General features: G+C 41.6%; 1 protein-coding gene across 1 annotated transcript in view; it reads left to right on the top strand.

Annotated features, from left to right (window-relative positions):
- The window catches only part of LOC132130750 (NMDA receptor synaptonuclear signaling and neuronal migration factor-like), a 39,097-nt gene extending 18,113 nt beyond the window's left edge, over positions 1-20,984 (top strand). Inside the window, exons 6-15 of the mRNA XM_059542543.1 lie at positions 1,911-1,963; positions 2,319-2,408; positions 10,179-10,309; positions 10,516-10,599; positions 11,053-11,086; positions 13,654-13,724; positions 13,976-14,055; positions 14,165-14,267; positions 19,401-19,476; positions 20,617-20,984. Coding sequence (XP_059398526.1) covers positions 1,911-1,963; positions 2,319-2,408; positions 10,179-10,309; positions 10,516-10,599; positions 11,053-11,086; positions 13,654-13,724; positions 13,976-14,055; positions 14,165-14,267; positions 19,401-19,476; positions 20,617-20,714 — 820 coding nt within the window. The 3' untranslated portion in view covers positions 20,715-20,984. The remainder of the gene's footprint in view (positions 1-1,910; positions 1,964-2,318; positions 2,409-10,178; positions 10,310-10,515; positions 10,600-11,052; positions 11,087-13,653; positions 13,725-13,975; positions 14,056-14,164; positions 14,268-19,400; positions 19,477-20,616) is intronic.
- Positions 20,985-23,475: the final 2,491 nt, after the last annotated feature.

Raw genomic sequence — 23,475 nt, 5'->3', positions numbered from 1 at the left:
AAATGTATTATAAATGCATAAATATGTATGTATATGTGTATTTATTTATAATAAATCTTACTATTTTTTTAAATAGTGAAATATTGTATTTTATTATTAACAAAAGAAAAGAGTCATATGTATTTGGAGCTTTTCCTTAAAGATGAGGAAATGATGACAGAATTTAAATTTCTGGTGAAATATTCCTTTAAAAAAGAAAATGGGCTTGATTGAGGGAATACAATTATTTAACAGCGCGAGAGAGGTAGTGATGAAATTAAAGAACTAATAGAGGAGCAAATATTGCAACCATGGACAGAATGAGTTAGAGAATGAAAAGAGATACCATGGAGGAAAAAAAGCTTCTGACTCATCCTCAGTTGCGGGGGCGAGGGAGGTTTCTCTCTCTCTCTCTCTCTCTCTCTCTCTCTATAGTGCACGTGGGTGTAAATAAGCCATAAGACGGACAGAAAAGGGACATTTCTCCATGTCTCCCCCCTCTCAAAGGTGGCCACAGCTCTGTCACATGTGTAAACAAAGTGCTTTTTATATCTTCCTCCCATGTTTCTGCCTCTCTTTTCCTGTCTCATCATTACTTCCCTTCCAATTAGTCTTGATCAACAATGTAATTATGTCACAAAACAGGACACTTGTTGGAGAAAAACACTGAAACAGACTCAATAAAATTCAGAAATTAAATTTTCATAACACAATAAACTGGCTAATGAGGATTTGCTTCCCCACTGTGTTAACCATGCGTAGCACTGCAGTCCTGCCAAGAGTGTTGTTTTGGTTTAAATCAAGGCCCTAAAGGCCCAGCATATAGACTAGGACATAAACTCATATGCTTGCCTTTGCTGCAGTCCTATGAATGTTTTGCCCTCCAGTCATGTGACTCAAAATTATTGCTACGTAGAGAACATTCTGCTAGCATTTTCATTCGTTTCAATGGCATATTGCGCAGTTTGAAATTTGCAGCTAGAAAGACTGTACATTTTTAATGCATATATATTTAGTCAACATTTAGGAATATACTAGCATACTTTATAGCTAGCCTCAAAGCTAACACACATGGACTAAATGCCTCAAAACTCAAATTTTGATTTCACAAACAGTTGAAGGTAACTATATCTACCGTCACAGTAACACAGTAACACTTTAGTAAAGGGACCAATTCTCACTATTAACTCGTTGCTTATTATAATGCATATTATTAGAATATTGGCTATTTATTAGTACTTATAAGCACATATTCTGCATGACCAAATTCTACATACTTAATCCTACCCAATACCTAAACCTAACAACTGCCTTAGTAAGCAGTAATAAGGAGTTTTTTGAGCCGTAAAAGTCATAGTTAATAGTTAAATAATAGCGATAATCTGAGCTTAAAATAAAGTGTGAACAAAAACACTTTGTAACTAAGTACAGCAAGAGTTAGCTTAGTATTCACAAGAGCATTTGTGCATGTGCGTAGAGTATGTTTTATTTCTTCACGTCCCTTGTTGTCTCTGACACCTTTTCCACCCCTTTGTCATTAAGTCTACAGTTGTCATGGACGTGTAGAGTAGTTAAGTTTAGAAATGTAGGACATATGGCACAAAGAAAGTACACACTTGCTGGTTCATTACTGCAGATGAGCTCACAAAAGAAAGGATGTCTGCTGGTGTCTCCGACAGCCTACGTGGTGGAAATATCTAGCATTTTACTACAATAAATAAGCACTTAGGTTTTATATGGCCTTCAAAATATGTTTGCGCTGTTGTATAACCAAAGGAAATCTTTTCGCGTTTCCAAGCACGGTGTAGTGTCACACACATGCTGTTTTCTTCTTGTTTTATCTGAAAAAATGTCTTGACGACCTGATGTACCTTCTCATATCCTTTCTTTCCACACTTTTTTTTCTTTACGCCTCCTCTACTAATTTCTAGGAATTTCCGGAAGCATTTGAGAATGGTGGGAAGCAGAAGAATGAAAGCACAAAGTGAGTCTATGTGTACAGTATGAATGATTGCACAGCTCCATTTGTGTGTGTTTTTGTTTGTTGTGTACATGTGATGTATTGCATGGTGGATGTGCTGTATTAGCATGTGCATGTGTATATTCTGCATGTTTGTGTGTTAGTATGAAGAATGATTGACAGTTTTGTAGCATAGGACAATGGAATGAATGGACATTGAAGTATATGAGAAATGTGTGTGTGTGTGTGTGTGTGTGTGTGTGTGTGTGTGTAGCTGGTGGTGGTTGGTGTGTTTGAGTGTATGTGATGCAGCCCACAGTCAGTGAGGATCATGGGGCGTCTCGTGTGTGTGCGTGTGACCATCTCTCCACTTCACTAGCATTTGCAGAGCGCAGGGCGAAGAGTTTCAACCGATCCTGGAGCGATCCGACCCCTGTCAAACAAGACTCCTTAAACGACTCAAAAGACAGTGAGTCCATCTGTACACACACACACTTACACATGCCACTTGATTGCCAGCACTAGTTAACATTTATGTACAATGCCGTTCAAAAGTTTGGGGGTCAGTACTATTTTTTGAAAGAAATCTAATGCTTACCAAGGCTGCATTTATTTAATCGAAATTCAATAATATTGTGAAATATACTTAAATTTAAAATAAGTTCCCTGTCAAGGGAACTTCGAACTGCATCCTCTGAGGGGACACTATGGGGAACACCTCGTCGTGACCCGTGTCTGAAGCATACTTTGAAAAACACCAACGTGTTGGCTGGCTACAGCCTCTGACATCACTACCGGCGCGACTATAAATACGCGCCCGTAGGACCCGTCACTCATATTCTTAGTCTTCATTGACTGTTTTGTTTGAAGCGTGCATCTGAGAAATGCCGAAACAGTAAGAGCGATCTATTATTGTTATCATGGCATCCACTAGCAAGGCGTTTAAACAGTGTGTGCATCCATGTCAGCATTATTTGACACCTGATGACACACACACTCTTTGCGTCTCTTGTTTGGGCGAAGAACAGGCGCTCGCTGTCCTTGAGGGGGCAATCTGCGTGCACTGCGATCGTTTTTCTGTGAAAAAGCTCTGCTCTCGTTTGTCTCTCTTTTCGAGGAAAGAGGGACAGCCATCTGGTTCCCGCTGCTCAGGACCCGCTGTTGCCGAGGCACGGAGGAGGATGAGCTCGTGGGGATCACAGGTGGATCTCGCTGAGGAGTGTAGAGAGGGACTTTTCCTTTCACACTCTCTGGCGGCAAACGAGAGTGTACTTCAGGAGGAAGATGCGTTTTCATTAACCCATTCTGCTACTGAAGTTAATGCTCTGCTGGGTTCTAGCCAGAAAGAGCAGGAGATGTCTGAGAGTGGCGAAAAAGCTGAGGCTGAGCCTTCTCAATCCTCCTGCCCTGCATATGGGGAGCTGTTAGAGGTTATGGATCGCGCCACGGCAAAATTAGACTTGCCATGGAAGCGTGCCAGAAAGGTAACGTCGCGAGGTCGCCTCGATGAGCGTTATTTGTCTGACCATAGCCCTCCAACCCAGACGAGCCTTCCATTCTTGCCTGACTTACATGCAGAAGTCGAAAAGGAATGGAAGAGGCCGTTTTCCTCTCGCATCCATCGGTTTCAGCATACGAGTTATGCTAATATCGAGGGCATGCACGAAAACGGCTATGAGAGGATGCCCCCTGTAGAAGAGACGCTGGCTAGCTATCGTTCTGTGGGGGAAACATCCTCTCTTAAATCTCCCTCTTTGCCATCTAAGCCCCTCCATGATACATCCCGCTTAAATGGTAAATCATACGCAGCAGCAGGTCAGGCTGTGGCGTCGTTGCATACAATGGCAGTGCTTCAGGCTTAACAGGCTGACCTGCTGAAGGACCTGGATACAGGCGAGGGCCTTTCAGCTGACCAGGTAGCCGAGCTGCGCCGCACCACAGACCTCTCTCTCCGGGCTGCCAAGCAGGCCGCCTCCGCCATGGGTAGGTCTATGGCGGCCATGGTGGTAACAGAGAGACATCTGTGGCTGAACCTGGCAGACATCAGGAGGGAAGAAAGGGGGTTTCTTCTCGATGCTCCGGTCTCGCCTTCTGAGCTTTTCGGTACCTCCGTCGAGATGGTGGTCGAAAAGTTCAGGGAGGCAAGGGCGCGCTCAGCTGCCTTTAAATCCTTCATTCCACGAAGGTCCAAGTCCGAGCCCCAACAACAAAGGGGTCCTGGCCCATCTCGATCTGAGGATCGAAGACGGGCGCAGAAGGCTAGTGTCGCGGCTCGCGCTCCTCCCCCGCCTAAAGGCAGGGGCAAGAGGAATCGCGAGTCACGAAGAGGTAAGCAGGGTCTGAGGGATGTGATTCAGACAAGGCAGCGTCCTCGTCCGGATCGAAGCGATACCTAGGAGTTACTCACTTCCTTTGGATGTTTTTAACTTCTGTTTTTATTCTCCCCTACCTAATTCCCCTTTAGCCACCAGCTCTCCACCTAATCGAGGTTAGGTGGAATGTTTCTCGCATAACAGTCTCCTATCCTGGACCTATTGGGCGCGACACCCACCGCGGAGTTAGACCCGCGTGTGGGAGGCAAACGCTCTGCGGTTGTCCATCCCACACCCCCTCCCGAGGAGCCTGGCTGGTTGTCAGAACTGGCACAGCACTGCAGGGAATTTCATGGATGTCCGCCCAGGTCACCCTGAGGGGCCGCCTGGCCGCTTGGCGCATCCGGGGAGGTGGTAGTTACGGAAGTCTTCTGTATGTACTGCCTCAGGTGATGCTCCCCTCGTTTGAGGGTTGGAGCCTGCCTCTCCCGTGCGATCCAGCGCCTCTGCGATGCTTAGGAACCTTTCTGTACACACGCTAAGCCTGTGTACTTTCCCAAAACCACATGGTGGTCAGTGTGCACGTGAACACTTTGCGCACTGTCTGAAATCCACGTAAGTGGTAAGTGTGCACGCAAGACTCTGCGCACTTTCTGAAATCCACGTAAGTGGTAAGTGTGCACGCAAGATTTTGCACACTTTCTGAAATCCTGTACGGTAGAGGTTACGTGCTCCGCTTCGTTCCCTTTCTTAAGATGATTAGCCATGGGTTCCATGGGCTTCATTCAACCAGTGTGTATTTATTATCACCTCAAGCATCGCTTCCCTCAACATGAGGGGTTGTGTGGACGTACTGTGGTTATCAGCTAGTAGGCCTCACCAGGTTTCCCTGGAGTTGAGTTCCAAATTACTTTCAGTTTCCACTTAAGGTGGTTATCTGGTAACAGGTAGTAGGCCTCTCTAGGCCTCTCTGTAGGTGAACTCCCACAATATTGTGGTTATCAGGTAGTAGGCTTCACCAGGCCTCTCTGAAGCTGAGCTCCCACATACTGTGGTTGTCAGGTAGTAGGCCTCACCAGGCCTCCCTGGAGGTTTAGCTCCCACATACTGTGCGTTTCCACTAAATAGCATGGTTTTTCAGGTAGTACGCCCCTCCAGGCCTCTCTGTAAGTGAGCTCCCATGTTTTGTGGTTGTCGGGTAGTAGGCCTCACCAGGCCTCCCTGGAGTTGAGTTCCAGATTACTTTCAGTTTCCACTTAAGGTGGTTATCTGGAAACAGGTAGTAGGCCTCTCTAGGCCTCTCTGTAGGTGAACTCCCACATATAGTGGTAGTTTAGCCTATGAGCGTGCTACTCTGAGGTCGGAGCCCTCCTCTCATAGGAGACTGAATTCTCGGTTTTTTCAACAGAGCGCTCCAGTACTACATACTGTTTTTGAGACGCACTGTGAGAACAGACATCCTGCTGAGGCAGGGGCTGAGGCTCGGGGAATGGCGCCTTCGCACCAAGGTGTTGAAGTTGAGTTGGAGAGGTTGGCCAGACTTGGGTGGATCGGTTTTGCGGCTCGAGAGAGCATCGCACTATCCCCTCTGGCTTCCTCTCCATTGGGGCTGGACGCCATGGTACAGACGTGGCCGAGGCTTCATCTGTACATTCCTTCCTCCAATTGCTCTGCTCCCGGGCCATTCCATCTACGAGCTGCTCTATCAGAGTGCCACGAGAGCCCCTCCTTAGAACAGTATTTGTAAATCCATGTTATGGTAAGTGTGCACGTGAAGTCTTTGCACACTTTCTGAAATCCACACTGTGGTAAGTTCGCACGCTAGTACTCTGCGTTCTTTCTAAAATCCTATATGGTGAGGGCTTCGCACGGCTGCTTCGTGCCCTTTCTTGAGTCGGTTAAAGCCCCGTTCATCTTGGGCGCCACTCCACCCAGGTATCCTCTGATACCTATCTAGAACAGGGCGTTGCTACTAGAGTACTGTTGGGACAGCTCTTTCGGCAAGTTTTTTTTGCGAAAGCTAGCAGTAGCCGCTGTGTGACAGGCAAGACTTGGTAGAAGAAAGTGCTAGGTTCTTAGCTGTATCCCTTTAAAGGAATCTTTTGTGATTCCAAGCCTTCAGCTCTACCCCGGGCCAAGGCCCTACAGGTAAGTTGGGTATGTAGCTTAGGCCTTTGGCCATAAGGGATAATGTCATAGACAGCCGTCTAACCATCCCAGGGGCGACTCCCGGTGAAATGGTAGAGTTGGTACTTAGTGTTTGCCATGATCCTGGCCTGCACTCCCCTCAGCATGGCGGCGTGGGTATACTGTTCCCCATAGTGTCCCCTCAGAGAACACAGTTCGAAATTCCCTTGACAGGGAACGTCTCAGGTTATGAATGTAACCATGGTTCCCTGAGACACTGCGTCCTCTAGCTCCCTGCCATGCTTCGGACGCAAGCTTCACGAAGAAGATAAGTGACGGGTCCTACGGGCGCGTATTTATAGTCGCGCCGGTAGTGACGTCAGAGGCTGTCGCCGGCCAACACATTGGCGTTTTTCAAAGTATGCTTCAGACACGGGTCACGACGAGGTGTTCCCCATAGTGTCCCCTCAGAGAACGCAGTGTCTTGTTCCCTCTCAGGGAACCATGGTTACATTCGTAACCTGAGACGTTTTTTCTTTCTGAATATATTTAAAATCCAATTTATTTCTGATGGCAAAACTGAATTTTCAGCAGCAATTAAACCAGTCTGTACTGTCACATGATAATTTAGAAGCATTTCTTCTTATAAAAAATATTTCAATTTTCTTTATTTTTCAGGATTATTTGATGAACAGAAAGCATTTATTAGGAATAATAATTTGCAATAGTCTTTTAAAGTCACTTTTGATTAGTTTAATTTATCCTTCCTGAATAAAAGTTTTATTTAATTAAAACAAAAAATCTTACTGACCCCAAACATTTGAATGTTAGTAAATATAAAATCATTACATTACAAGCAGAAGATTTCTTGCAGACCACTTGTATATCCCACGCATACACCGTCTGGCCGAGACATTCTTCCGCTGCTCTTGATGCTGATCCTGTTTGTCTGTCTTCCTCTGAGCGTGGTTCTGTCCCAAATATGTGCTCCTCTCTTTCTCTCTCTGTGAGTATCTGTCCCGCCAGGAGCGTCTGGACATATATGTGTGTACAGTATGTTTGTGTGAGTGAGTGTTTGTGTGTGTGTGTGTGTGTGTGTGTGTGTACATGTTTTTCTATCCCGGTGGGAACTTAAACCTGAATACACACCAACTCATGTGAACTCATGTCACCATGGGTACCTAAATTGAAGTCCCCATGGGGAAACAAGCTTATAAATCATACAGAATGATTTTTTTTTTGAGAATATAAAAATGCAGAAAGAGGTAGGTTTAGGTGTAGGATTGGTGTAGGGCAATAGAATGTATGGTTTGTACAGTATAAAAATCATTAAATCTATGAAGAGCCCCCACAAGGATAGTAAACCAGACGTGTGTGTGTGTGTGTGTGTGTGTGTGTGTGTGTGTGTGTGTGTGTGTGTGTGTGTGTGTAAGTGTGCACACTGTAGAGTTCTGTGTCAGCATGTTAACTCTGTGTAGTTTTTCTTTGGACTTATTTTTGTCATCATGTTTGTTTTTGCCACCTGTGTCTTCAGGGAGCCTGATGAATGATTGTGAACATTTGACTTACACTTGTAATATTTGTATGTTGGCTTTTCTCTGTCTGTTTTCTCTCTCTATAGCTGCCTGGTTTCTGTGGTGTACTGATTTTCTGATGGAGTTTTTTCTCTCCTTTTTACGTTCTCTTATACAACCACTACTACGGTCTCCCATCGCAATTTTAAATTACATTTATACTGTAGCTTTAGTTAGGTGTACTGCTATGTATTTAAATAGCCTGCAGTCAAACAAGCTAATGTCCGTCCTGTGCACTCACTGAGCACTCTCTCCTCCACATAATGAGTAGACACGCCCCTTACTGTTGATTGGCTACAAGTTTGTTATGGTACTCGGCCCGATTCGATTTTCTAAAGTTAAAAAAAAATACATACCCCACCTTTAAGAACTGAAGTGGAGAATAGGTAGAGATGTGTGTCAGATCCCCAAAATGTTCAGCATCGGCAACTCTTAAAGGGACAACAGCCAAAAAAAAAAACTAATAACCAGTTGCTGTGATGTCTATTAATGAAATATCAAAAGACAAAAAAGAGGAAATCAATAACTTTTGTAGCTTTAAAGATTCACCTATTTAATTTAGAATTTAGTGTTTGATAACTTCAATTAATGTATATTTCTTGCTTAAGGGCACAGGTAAATACATATAACATTTATTATAATGGGTTTATGTGAAGATTGTTTTAAGTTCACTTAAATTAGAAGCTATTTTAAGTAGTCTAATAAATGTTAAAATTGATAGCTTTTGTAATGTTGAATGGCTAGTCAATGGTTAAATATTAGGGGGAAAACAATACTCTCCTTCTGTCATAAAAAAGATGCCTTTAATACATATATTAAACATATAGGGCCCTACCCGGCGCAATGCGACGCAAGGTGCAGCGCAAGTGTGTTTGCTAGTTTCAGTCCGGCACCATTCATGTTTTCTCATCCAGTGCCACGTCGTTTAATTAGCAAATGCATTTGCGCTCATTTTTGCACCCATGGACGTGCTGGTCTATAAAAGAGGTGTGTGCTGGCGCAATGCTATTTTAAGGAGCTGAAAATAGACTGCGTTATAGACCAGCTCAAACCTGGTCTAAAGTTTGGTGCAATGTTTTTTCTTTGTTATTTAAAGAGCGTACACGCTGCTTATTAAACACAGGGACGCACAGCAGCACAAAAACATGCCAAATATTAAAAATTAAAGGATTGCAATGCATAAGATTTTTTTGTAGGCTAAATATATATATGCCTACATGTCATAATTGTAGTCATCACATGTATCAGAATTAGGCTATCTATTTGCTCGCAGACGAGCAGCTCCATTTCATCTCGGAGATGCGTTTTGTCTTTGCACTTGCCAAATTCTGCCGTGTAAATAGCAAATCTGTCATGGCACGAGCACAACTGGCTCTTAAAGGGAATGGAAGATGAGACTCTGATTGGTTTATTGCACGTTACACCCAAAAAACAAGGGAATAGGGACAACCCGTTTAGACCGTTTTTCCATCATTAAAATAGCAAAAGTGGATTTGGACACGCCCTGAGTGCACCTGCGCCATGCGCTTTACACTTTGCGTTTAGATCGTTAAAATAGGGCCCATACTGTCTTTGTGGTTTCAACATTAATTTGAAGATTGAATGTAAAATTCTATGTAAAATAATTATTTTTAAAAACTTTAATGTTAGGTGGGATTAATTGCGATTAATTTCAGAAAAATGTGTGATTAATTAGTAAAAACAATTTAATCGATTCACAGCAGTAATGTTTTGTTTTTTTTTAGTTAACAGTAATAACACTACAGGACTTGCTGTGCAATTACAATCAATATCGAATGATCATAAAGTCATATGGACTGCTTTTTGTGGGGTTCTGTTTTGACATTTTTAGGAGTTGATGTCAAAATTAACTATCCTTCTGTAGGATTTCCTAAAAAAAATCTCTTCATGTTCCACATAAGATATATAATAGCATAAAGGTTTGGAATAACATTTTTGGGGCAAACCTTTCGTTTTATCAGTTTATGACTCCTAGCATGGAAGCAAAGCTGTGCCAACAGCTCAATTACTGCAGTCCATGCAAACAAATTCATATCTTATCATGGTTCCATTTTCTCTCTATCTCAACCTTTCTCTCTCTCCACCACTCTTGCCTCTTCTCATTCCTCACTTGTTCCTTGTTTCTTTCTTCTCTGTGTCTTCCTTTGGCTGTCTCTGTGTCCATCATTGAACTTTCTCTCTCTGCTGTATTGTGTGGTACCACAGGTGGGGATGTGCAGACGACCTGCGGTCCTCTGGAGGAAAGCGGATGTGCTGAAGACATGGACTGGGAGGAGGAGAGAGAGATGGAGAGACTAGCATGTGAGGGGGATGACTTCATCCCTCCCAAAATTATGGTATGCAGCTTAATTTAAATGTGTTGTTTTATTAAATTTTGATATGATTTCATTTAATTACATTACATTTACAATGTTAATTTAATATATCATTTTACATAATTTTGTTAACTTTCCCTCTAATTTACTTGTTTAATTAAATTCAAATTTTTAATCCAACTCTTAGTCATGACCATTTTTATTTCTGTCACTTTTGTATCCTTTAGCTGATCTCATCTAAAGTTCCTAAAGCAGAATATGTTCCCAACATCATTCGAAGGGATGATCCATCTGTTATACCCATACTCTATGTAAGTCAAGCCAGTCTTCAGTCTATATCGCACATTGTTACATGACACATCGTCCAGATATCCATTTTGGTCATTTACAATAAAACAAATTTGTAGAGTTAGTGGATTTTCACTGAAAAGACACTTGAAACACAAAACCAATGCTTTGTCCTGTGCAGTAGAACCAAAATCACTTTTATAGGATGTGATACAAGAGGACACTTCACAAAATTCTGTCCAGAGGTTTAAACACACACAAGGGATGACCAAATAGATAGCAAACACAATACTAGTTGACAACACGTCCTCAACAGCACAAAGAAAAGCAGGAGCCAGTAATGTTATCTGGACCGGATGAGTGTGTATTCAAGATTAGAAATATTAAGCATGATATAAAGACACTTTTCCCTTCAGAATTAGTCTTATCTGTGAGTGTGTTTGTATTGATTGTTTTCATTATTTTTTTATCTCCAGGATCATGAGCATGCCACGTTTGATGATATTTTGGGTATGTAGCTTCATGTGTGTGTGTTGTTTGTTGATGTGTGCTTGCTGGGTGCAGTGTGCTTTTTTTTGTGTGTGTGTATGTGTGTTTGAGCACTTTACCCCTTGCCTGGTTATTTCATTATTTCATTGTAGAATGATGGTGGGCTTTGTATTGGTTTTTGCACTAGCATAAGAAATTGCTAGTGCAAAAATTGCACTAGCATTTTTCAGCATAAGAAACAAAACAACTGGATTCCTGAGAAAATGACACTAGATCAGAGAAGTGCTTATAAATTACAGAAATGTTTTACAACAGTGACTCAACTCACGTTATTCAACGTGTTTTGGAGTCTAAATTCATAAATAAACGTTTTGTCTTCCTTTTAAATGGCAATATGCTAATTATAATATTGGTTGTTTGTCCATTTGTTTGTGCATGCAGATCCACTGATACCATTTTTTCAGAACCAATCCAATTCAAAAGCAATAATTCTGAGTATTAGCGAATACCGATCCAATACCAGCCAAATTTCCATACCTCTGTGTGCTGACCTGATCATCATTCTTTTGTTTGTTAAACACAATCTGCTAAATATAGACAACTTCACTTTAAAGAAAAATAACAAATTAAAAAAGTATATCATCGTAATTTATTTAAAAAATACTATTATAAACAAGGTAAGTGGATCATTCAGAAGCAAAAGTTACTCTAGAAAAATCATGAGTGTACAATAATTTTATAAAATCGAATTAAGTCGTAAGTGTAAAAACATTATTTTGTGGGGAACAAATAAGAGTATGTGTAGGACTAAATCCTGTAAAATGTTACACATTCATGAAAAGCAAGTAAATATATTCATATATAGATATATACTATAAAATTAAAAGGCATCACTTTTAAATGTATAGAACAGTAAAGAGACAGCAACATATGTTAGAGAGGACAGAACTAGAAAGGCCATTAAAGGTGCACAATTTTTTCAGTGTTGTGATCTAAACAGACACCCGGCAGAAAGTAACATGATTTAGAAATAGCATTAAACTTCAGCAAGATAATGCCCTTTTATGCAAAACCATTAATTTTTATCCACAGATCAAGTATAATAATAAAAACATTGAATCATCTTGTTAGGGATGCGCTTATCTGATACTCAGTATCCGATACTGCAAAAGACCCTTCTGTCAAGCTGCTGAAATTTGTAGATGACGCTATCATCATTGGCTGCTTACAGACAGGAGGTTAAAGAGCTGGCTGTCTGGTGCAGTCTTAGAAACCTGGAGCTGAACAGTCTCAAAACAGTGGAGATGATCGTGGACTTCAGGAGGAACCTGGTTATTCTTACTCCCCACCAATCACCAGCCTGAACACCACTGTGGCAGCAGTGGAGTCATTCAGGTTCCTGTGCACCACCGTCTCTCAGGACCTGAAGTGGGACACTCACATAGACGTCATTGCTTTGCCAGCTGAGGAAGTTCAACCCGCCACAGGAGCTGCTGAATCAGTTCTGCTCGGCCATTATTGAGTCCATCCTGTGTACATCCATAACTCATCAAAAGACTACAACGGACAGTCAGGACTACTGAAAGGATTATTGGTTCCCCACTGCCCAACCTCCAAGATCTTTATGCCTCCAAAGTGAGGAAAATGGCTAAGAAAATCACTTTGGACCCCTCACACCCAGCCCACTCTCTCTTTCACCTGTTGCCCTCTGGTCGGCACTACAAAGCACCGATCACAAAAATAGCCAAGCATTTTTTTTCTGCCTGAACAATTAAAACCTCCATAACTATACATTGTCCATTATAACACATTTATACATCTGAAAATTGTACATTTGTAAACTTCAGAAACCGTACAGATATCTGCCTATTTATTAAAACAATTATAAAGATGTTATTAATTTTTACTTCTGTATTATATTGCATTGTTTAATTTTCAGTTTTTCTTATATTAGTGTTATTTCATCTCTACTGTGTAATTACTACTTTGTAATCATGTATGTTTGCAGTATGTCTGTACTTTTTCTGCACTGGAAGCTCCTGTCGCCAAAACAAACTCCTTGTGTGCGTTAACAATAAACATAATTATCAATAAAGCTCTTTGTGACTACTGATGTAATATAATAAAATGATGATGAAACTTAATATTTAGGATTTAAAAAGCTTGAAAACTGTATAATATAATATAATGAAGGTGAGCTTCGATAAATATATAGGGTTTGCTTGCAAATCCAAAAAGCAACAATGCAAGAAAAAGATGCTTACGTGAGATTTGTAAATGAACAGTTTTTTCTTCATGTCAATATAATTTAATATAATATAATATAATAAAGGTGATCCTTAGGGAAGAAAAACTAATAATTTAAGGGTTTTCATGAAAATTAATAAACCAACAATATAAGATTAGGGTGTTACATGATTTTTGGAAATTATCTAATTTTCTTCCTCAATTAAATATTGAATTAGCTGTCAGAACCATGATTATAGACCCTTTCATGTAAAGTAAAATTAGGGTAATAGGCCAATAGGTTTCGATCATGCATATAATGGCACTCAATGTGACTAGCATTGTGTTTGTTTTGTGTGCAGAGGAGATTGAGAAGAGACTGACAGCCTACAGGAGGGGCTGTAAGATCTGGCGCATGTTGATCTTCTGTCAGGTGAGAGAAAAACAAAGCCAACAAATGCACAAGAAAATGAGACCATAAGTGCACCAGAGCGAATCAGCGGTGTCTCGGTTTGATGATTTGGGTTTGATTTTGCGTAATGGTTGTGTGTTCAGATGGAAAATAATTCACAGGTCTCTCTCTCTCTCTCTCTCCTCTCTCAGTTCAGAGGACAGTGTTCTGGTCTTCTGTTTCTTTGAGTTTGATGCTATGTAAGGTTTCAAATGTGTAATTTTCTGTCTCAGGGCGGCCCGGGGCACCTGTACCTGCTGAAGAATAAAGTAGCCACTTTTGCCAAGGTCGAGAAAGAGGAAGACATGAGCCAGTGAGTAAGATCCATAGAAAAGCCTCGTCTTGATATCCCTTTAGTGTAAAAAAAAAAAAGAGAACTATTATCTGAGTGATTCGCTCATGTGTTTGTGGTGTACTTACAGGTTTTGGAAACGTCTGAGCCGGTTTATGAGCAAAGTGAATCCAGAGCCCAACCTCATCCACATCATGGGTTGCTATGTCCTGGGCAATCCGAATGGAGAGAAGGTATTTCAAGTTCTGAAGCAGCAAGTCCACAGTATTTATGTAATGAGTTTCTGCATTATAATTAGAAATGATCCCTTTGGGGCATGCTGTGGCCATATTCAGCTCTCATCTCTTTAGACACAGGCATGCATCTCTCAATTTTTCTATATAACAGATCTCTGTCTATCTCCATCATGCCTGACAGCATTTTTCCCCTGGTTATATAACTTAAAATAACCCTTTCCTGTCCAGTACTGAATCTTTCATAGATCTCAAGCTTTCATAGATCTATGTTTATGCTTTAGTGCTCTGTAACCATCTATTCATAGCAGTTTGTGGAAGTGTTCTTACTGTTTCCTGTTAAGTGCACTTTAGTTTCTGGAAATACTTCATATTATCTTGTTTAATGTAATGAATAAACCCAACTTTGACTTTGGTGATTGTTCAAAAGTTGGTCAAAAATGACAAAATGACAAAATGAAATTATACAAAAATGTATATTTATATATATATATATATATATATATATATATATAAATTATGTAAACATATATCTAATCTAGTTGCCAAGGTATAACTTTACATTTCTTTTAGTTTAAGTACTGAAATAACTAAAACTGAAATAAAAATTAATAAGGTCTGTATAGACATATTAAAAAAAAAAAGAAAAGTGACAAAAACACCACAAAATTATTAAAATTTGAAATGAGAGAAATAATTTATCTCATAAAATATACAGAATTTAATAGATTTTATAGAATTATAGAATTTTATAGAATTAAAAACTATAGTTGATTCTAAAATAGCACTGACAGTAATAAGAAATATTTCTTGAGCACCAAATCAGCATATTAGAAAGACACTGAAGTCTAGAGTAATGATGCTGTAAATTCAGCTTTACCATCACAGGTAAGAATTACATTTTTAAAAATTAAAAAAAAAGTTATTTTCAATTGTAATAATATTTAACAATAATATTTCTGTTACATATCTGGACTCAGTTTGTGTGTTTTTGCCCCTGTGACCCAGTTTCTGTCTTCCGTGTCTGGTTTGATTAGTTTCCAGGTGTGTCTCTTCATTTCCCCATGTGTTCCATGTCCCTGTTAATTTAGTCATGCCATCCACCTGTGTTTCCCCAATTATCCCTTCTACTTAATCCTTGTCCTTTGAGTTCAGTGTTGTCAGGTCTACTCACTAACCAGTGACGAATCACTCACTTGCTACTTGTTTGGTCCATGTTTGGAGAATGCCTATGTTGGATAATAAAGCCTTGTTTCGTTTATCCTTCGGCTCCGTGTTCCTTCCAGCAGCGTAAACGGGAACAGAAGACCCGACCTAAAAAAAAGTTTAAAAACAGCGTGTTTTCCCCTCCGTTTTGTTTTCCGTTTTTTCCAGTTTTTTATTTTCGTAATGTCGATGGATCCCCTCTATAGCCCCGAATTCCTCCTTCTCCTGCTGGAGCAGGAGGGACTTTCTCTCGAGGACCATACCAGACGGTTTCTCTTGTTAGCTAATGCCACCAGCTACCCGGACCACGCGCTCTGCTCCTTTTATCACGCCAGCCTGAACTCCAGGTGCAGAGCGTTGTCCCCTGAAGATGGTCCTCGGGAGGATTTCGCCGCATTTATAGAGTGGACTCTGGTGAGAAATGGGTCACCTCTCACTGTCAGCCCAATGGAGGATCTCGCCAGGTCCACTCTGGACCCAGAGCCCAGCCTACAATCTCCCCACGGTACGGGGCATAAGCCCGAGCCCACCGATGACGGAGAGCCAGAGAGCAACCCGTCAGACCAGGTGCGAGAGCCGGCGACACTGCCCACCACGAGGGAGCAAAATATGGAGCGCCAATTGAGTCAAAATGAGGTGGAGGATCGTACAGACTGTGATCCCCAGTTAAGCCCAGGACGGGCTCCTGATCCCCAGTTAAGCCCAGGACGGGCTCCTCATCCTCCGTTAAGCCCAGGACGGGCTCCTGATCCTCCGTTAAGCCCAGGACGGGCTCCTGATCCTCCGTTAAGCCCAGGACGGGGTCCTGATCCCCCGTTAAGCCCAGGACGGGCTCCTGATCCCCCGTTAAGCCCAGGACGGGCTCCTGATCCCCCGTTAAGCCCAGGACGGGCTCCTGATCCCCCGTTAAGCCCAGGACGGGCTCCTGATCCCCCGTTAAGCCCAGGACGGGCTCCTGATCCCCAGTTAAGCCCAGGAAGGGCTCCAGCCCCAGAGTTCGCTCCAGTGCCTGCTCCTCCGAAATTCCCACCCACTCCTGCCTCCTCCTCCGCTGTCGTCTGGCAGCCCCTCTGCTCTCCCTTAGCCTACCATCATTGTGGTGCGAGCTCAGCGGGACTGCCATCCTCCAGCGCCGCCTTGGTCGGCGTCTCCCTCACCTCCAGCCTCTGAGGCCTGGACTCCGCCTCGGCCCGTTGACCCATCGGCTCCACCATGGCTCCTAGCTCCTTCCTCTCCGCCATGGCCCGGCAGTCCACATGCTCTGCCTGGCTCCCTCGTCCCTCCGGCTCCGCCTTGGTCTGGCGTCGTCCATCCTATGCCTCGGGACTCCACTCCTCCGGCTTCGCCTCATCCCTCCGTCCCTCCAGCTCCGTCAGGCTCCTTCATCCCCTCGGCTACACCTCAGTCCTCTGTCACTCTGGCCTCACCGCGGCCTTCCGGATCCACATCGCCGCGTCAGTCACCAGAGCCATCTGTTCCGCCTAGGACCTCCGGCGCCTCCCCGTCACCCTGGCTCTCCGCCTCGGGCTCCTCCTCCACTTGCTCCGTTGCCGTGGGTCGAGTCCCTGGAGTCGGCGACCATTCCTCCTCCATGGCTCCTTCCACCGTCGGCCCCACCTTGGGCCGTTATGGCTGTGGCCTGGGCCCTGCTGGGTGCCTCCTGCTCCAGATCCCTCCTGTCTCCTCCCTGGCTCCTCCCTCCGTCGTCTCCTCCCTGGCTCCTCCCTCCGTGGTCCCTGTCTGCTGGCCCCCTCCTGGGAGTCCGTCCTCCACCGGAACCTCCTCCCAAGTTCCCACCCACGCCTCCCTCTGTTGTTTCTACGGTGCGAGGACGCACCTACCGGGAGGGGGGAGTAATGTTACATATCTGGACTCAGTTTGTGTGTTTTTGCCCCTGTGACCCAGTTTCTGTCTTCCGTGTCTGGTTTGATTAGTTTCCAGGTGTGTCTCTTCATTTCCCCATGTGTTCCATGTCCCTGTTAATTTAGTCATGCCATCCACCTGTGTTTCCCCAATTATCCCTTCTACTTAATCCTTGTCCTTTGAGTTCAGTGTTGTCGGGTCTACTCACTAACCAGTGACGAACCACTCACTTGCTACTTACCTGTGTCTTCCTCTGTGATCCATGTTTGGAGAATGCCTATGTTGGATAATAAAGCCTTGTTTCGTTTATCCTTCGGCTCCGTGTTCCTTCCAGCAGCGTAAACGGTAACAATTTCTGTTTTTACTGTAATTTTTATTAAATATATGCAACTTGGTGAGCATAAAGACTTAGGGCCCTATTTTAACGATCTAAACACAAAGTGTAAAGCGCAGGTGCACTCAGGGCGTGTCCAAATCCCCTTTTGCTATTTTAACGACGGAAAAACGGTTGGCCCGGCCGGGCGCATGGTCTAAACGGGTTGTCCCTATTCTCTTAATGAGTAATATGTGTTTTTTCGGGTGTAACGTGCAATAAACCAATCAGAGTCTCATCTTCCATTCCCTTTAAGAGCCAGTTGCGCTCGTGCCATGACGGATTTGCTATTTACACGGCGGAATTTGGCAAGTGCAAAGACAGAATGCGTCTCCGAGATGAAACAGAGCTGCTCATGTGCGAGCAAATAGATAGCCTAATTCTGATACATGCGATGACTATCCATTATGACATGTAGGCATTTATATATATACATATATTTGATTAGCCTAAAAAAAATGTCATGCATTGCAATCCTTTAATTTTTTTAATTTGGCATGTTTGTGTGCTGCTGTGCGTCCCTGTGTTAAATAAGCAGCGTGTACGCTCTTTAAATAAAAAAAGAAAAAATTGGACCAGGTTTGAGCTGGTCTATTGCGAAGTCTATTTTCAGCTCCTTAAAATAGCATTGCGCCAGCAATGCTCCTGAACACACCTCTTTTAGACCAGCACGCCCATGGTCGCAAAAATGAGCGCAAATGCATTTGCTAATTAAGTGATGTGGCGCTGGACGGGAAAATGCGAACAGCGCCGGACTGAAACTAGCAAACACACTTGCGCTGCGCCACGCGTCGCATTGCACCAGGTGTATTATAGGGGCCTTAATGTATTTCCAAACCATAAAAAAAATCCCAAATTTCTGAAATGTAGTGTATATAAATTAGTAGCTTTGATCATCAACATCAAAATCTGAGATTTCCTTGAGACTTGGATGCAAATCTCCATCTGTCCTTTAGGGTCGGCCTTGACTTTCAGCTCATTCCGTCTGTTTGGTAACCTGACAAGTGTTATATGACAGGAACCCCGAGATTACACCCCAAGGACACATTCATGCAGCCCCTGGAACCTAATGTACGAATGCGTTTCTATGGAGACGGGTTCAGCATAAATCTCATTCGCTGTGTGTCATTGCCCAAGAGGCGCCACCATTCCCGAGAACTGTGTTTGTGTGCATGCTTGTGATTGACACAAGGAGGATGACTGACTTGTGTGAGTTTGTGAACACATGCTGGGTTATCTGCCGACAGAATTTGGCCTTCGCAAGTGAATATAAATGAACGTTTTTCTCAAAGGAGAGCTCTATGAATATTGCAGCATTTGTTTGTGAGGTCCCCCTTAGCGTTGTAGTCACGTTTCATCTTTATTCTCTTTGTAAGGCACTGGCTTCCCTCACAGGATGAGCAGGAAGAGAAAATCTGTGTGTGTAAATTCATCTTTAATCTCTGTCTGGGTTCTGAAGCCTCTCAGAGTGTTGCATGGATGTTAAGATCTTAACTGGGTTCCTTTGAAGCTTCTCGTTTGCCTTTCCAGTTGCCCGTGTGAGATTTATCCAGGGCCACAAACATGGAGGCTGCTGTTATCCCTAACTAACCTCCTTGAGTCAAAGAGCCAGTGAAGGAGAGAGTGAGAGAGCTGTGTTGGGGGAGAAAAAAAGCGGATTATTAATGTCTTGGCTTATCATGTGCCAACAGCTGTTCCAGAAACTGAAGAACCTGATGAGGCCTTATTCTGTCACGTTTGAGTCACCGCTGGAGCTCTCCGCTCAGGGTGAGACTGTCTGCGATAAAACAGCTGAAATGTGCTTATGCTCACACTCCTACACGCAAATAAAAACACATAAACAGACTCTTCCATGCATGATGTGAAATGTAGAAGTTGTTAATGGAGGAATACTGATAGACATTCACTGCATGTTATTTAAAGGGATTCTTCACCCGAAAATGCGAATTCTGACCTTCACGTCATTCCAGACTTGTACAGTTGAATTTTTTCTGTTATTGTTTTTATACAAATAACATAGCTCAGGGTCAGTATGAATACATTTGAACTAATTTATTTATTTGATGCAAAGAATGCATTCAACTTGATGGAAAAGTGACAGTAAAGATAATGTTTAAAATATATGCTATTCTTTTGAACTTTCTATGAATCAAAGAATCCTATAAAAATCGTGTCCACAAAAATATTAAGCAGCACAGCTGTTTTTTCAAAATCAATAATCACAAGAAATGTTTCTCAAGCAGCAAATCAATATATTAAAATGATTTCTGAAGGATCATGTGACACTGAAAACTGGAGGAATGGCTGCTGAAAATTCAGCTTTCAAACTTCATTTGAAAATATATTCATATATTAATTTGAATTTATTCAAATTATAATTAATTATATTTTACTGCATTACTGTTTTTACTGTATGTTAAATCAAGTAAATACAACATAAGGGACTTCTTTCCAAAACATTCTCACAAAACCTTAAACTTTTAAAGGTATGTGTACTGACACTGTGCATATTATTTAAGGAATTACATTTTGTCATTCAATCATGTTGTATCAAACCCATATGCGATGTTTGGAATGACATGAAGGCGAGTATGATGACAGGTTTTCACTTTTTGGTTGAACTATGTCTTTAATGCTCACCTTTAATGGCATGCTCTTTATAGGAAACCATTTGAAGGAAGTTTAGAAGTCTTTCAACTGAACTTTACAACTCACCCCACCCATCTCTTTCTCCGAATCTTAATTATCTCTTTTCATTCTTTCTTTATCTATATTGTCCCCCACTGCATGCTGTTTTCCAAATCTATATGGAAGTGTCTGTTCATCATAGAGAGACGTGCTCACATTGAATTCACCAAATTCTATATTATGTATATATCTCTCTCTCTGTTCACCTATTTTTTTCAGGCAAAGAGATGATTGAGATGTACTTTGATTTCCGTCTGTTTCGACTTTGGAAAACCCGGCAGCACTCAAAACTCCTGGACTATGAAGATCTCTTGTGACCCGTCGCGGGTCAGCGCATAGCATTCTGTGCAGGACATCCCACTGTAAAACTCCACTCCACCAGCTTTCATTTTGGAGCACAGGGGGAAGAGGAGTGGAGATGGACACAGCCACTTCGCTGCCATCGCTGCGCCTCAAGTTTTGTTTATTTCAGCTCACCTCTGTGGACTTCGGCCACCTCAGAATGGTAACACTCAACAAAACAAAACGTATGGCAAATGGTTCAAAACACAAGAGAAATCCGGATACGTGGTGTTTTTGTTCACTAGACGAGACCGTTGTGCTTACAAAAGTGTCGCGCTGAAACATACCTACCAGAACACAAAAATGGTCATATATGAAATAACAACTAATATATCGGTATACACACAGGAGATACATCTCATGAGTATATAGAGTAGCTATAGTCATGCAAATAATCTAAATGTCAATGGTACACAATTTACTTTTTCATTGTTTATTGTCATGGTCTTTCTAATGAACTATTTTGAATAACTCAGGTTTTGGGATTTACAGATATACTAATTACTTCCCTATCCAAATGTGTGGAAGTCATTTAGGTGGAAAGAATGTACATTCTGCCAACATACTTATATGTGATAATTTCAGAAGTTGAGGAATCTTTTGTCACGTTTTGCTTTTGGTATACTGTAACTCATATATAATATTATATACCAGTAACAGTCCCTCAAATGTAAAACATACACTGTAGGCCCACACTCCAAAACACAATCATACAGAAATTGTGACTTCCAGGCATACAATAATAGAGACACTGACCTCAATAGTACTATAAGTACTACCATTCAAAAGTTTGGTGTCAGTAAGATAATACAAAAAAACACCTTATATTCAGCAAGGATGCATTAACTTGATCAAAACTGTCAGCCATTTTTAATGTAGCAAAATTAATCTTCTTCAAATGAATTATTTTCTTTTAATCTTCCTGTTTGTCAAATAATTTTTGTAAAAAAGTATCAGTTTCCACAAATAAGCAGCACGACTGTTTTAAACATTGATAACAATAAGAAATGTTTCTTGGGCACCAAATCAGCATATCAGACTGATTTCTGAAGGATCATGTGACACTGAAGTCCGAAGTAATGACTGCTGAAAATTCAGCTTTGCCATCACAGGAGCAAATTACATTTTAATATATATTCAAATAGAAAACACTTATTTTAAATAATATTTTGCAATATTCCTGTTTAGCATTTTTGATCAAATCAATGCAGTCTTGGTGACCATAAATCTAACCTTTACCCAAACCTTTGAATGCTAGTGTTTGTACTGTATACTAAATAATATGACATTAATAGCTTCTGGCATCCACAAATAAGGCTGGATTACTTTCATAACAATTGTGAATCATACTTGACTCCACGTGAACCCTTTTTCTTGATGTGTGTTTGTTTTCATGATTTCAGAAGCCAATTTCTCCCCAACCAAATGGTTTTGGGTTCACACCATCAGCTTTAGTGTGAAAACAGCCTTTTTTCATACCTCTGTCTATTTAGTCTAAAGTCGTTGGTGTTGGGGGGTCGTGAACAAGCATTATTCTGAAGGTCACTGTGGCCTTATGGGGCAGGATGTTATTTGATGGCCGTACATGGATAATAGAACCATTTAGACCTTTTTATGGCAGCTTGCAGGTGTAAACTCTATGCATTCTTCTTCTTCCATTAGTAGCTTTCAAAGGTTTGGAGTTGTTTTTCATGTGTATCTTTATGAATGTTCTAATGTACTCTGCTAATAAGCCATACCCTCTTACAGCAAGCTGCTTAGATTGATGGCTCTTTGATGTGGATGGCTTCAGGCACTCATGAAGAACTTCCATTTTTTTAATGTATCCACAATGCAAATTGGCCACTCCTTTGGTGTAGTTCAGGCAATCTTTAACTTATCTGATAGACAGAATGAGGTCTTGCCCCATGGAAATAAGTAAAGCCATAAGTATGCTGCGCCAAGCCATCTAAGATATGAGAGGGAGAGGAAAGGGACTTCAACTACATTCTAAGAAAATGATAGATATGTACAGTACCTTGCCAAAATGGGAATCATCTGGAATGCATTACATTCGATTTAGATATGATTTAAAGGTGTTTAATACCTTATCTCTTATACAATTTAATTTGGATATGCAGCAAAACATAAGATTTATTTCCTAGAAAAGTATAAATACTGTATTTCAACCAATGGCGTGAGTTGGGGATGGGAATAATCTGTTCATTCCAAAGGGTTATTGATGGGGTGTAACAATACACTCGTCTCATGGTTTGATTCGATGCATGATGCACTATATTTCCTCAAAATAGGGTACTCTCACGATGCAAACAGAGCCAAAATTAGTTTAAGGGAGAGCTCACCCGAAATGCAAATTCTGTCATATGTGACCCTGGACCACAAAATCAGTTGTAAGTCGCATGAGTATATTTGTAGTAGTAGCCAACAATACATTGTATGGGTCAAAATGATCGATTTTTCAATTTATGCCAAAAAAAAAATCATTAGGATATTAAGTAAAGATCATGTTCCATGTTCCTTAATATTTCGATTTATCTGTAAAAAAAAAAAAAAAGTATTTTCAAATAGTTGTATATATGACAAATATTTTCCAGTCCTAACAAAACATGCATCAATGGAAATGTTCCAGGGTCACATATTTACTCACCCTCCACTTGTTCTAAACCTCTATGAATTTCTTGCAGCTGTTGGACACAAGATATTTTGAAAAATGTGGTTAACAAAACAGTTGATGGT

This window comes from Carassius carassius, chromosome 47 (genome assembly GCF_963082965.1).
Source record: "Carassius carassius chromosome 47, fCarCar2.1, whole genome shotgun sequence".
NCBI classification, from domain to species: Eukaryota; Metazoa; Chordata; class Actinopteri; order Cypriniformes; family Cyprinidae; genus Carassius; species Carassius carassius.
This window is presented reverse-complemented; position numbering and strand designations above follow the sequence as displayed.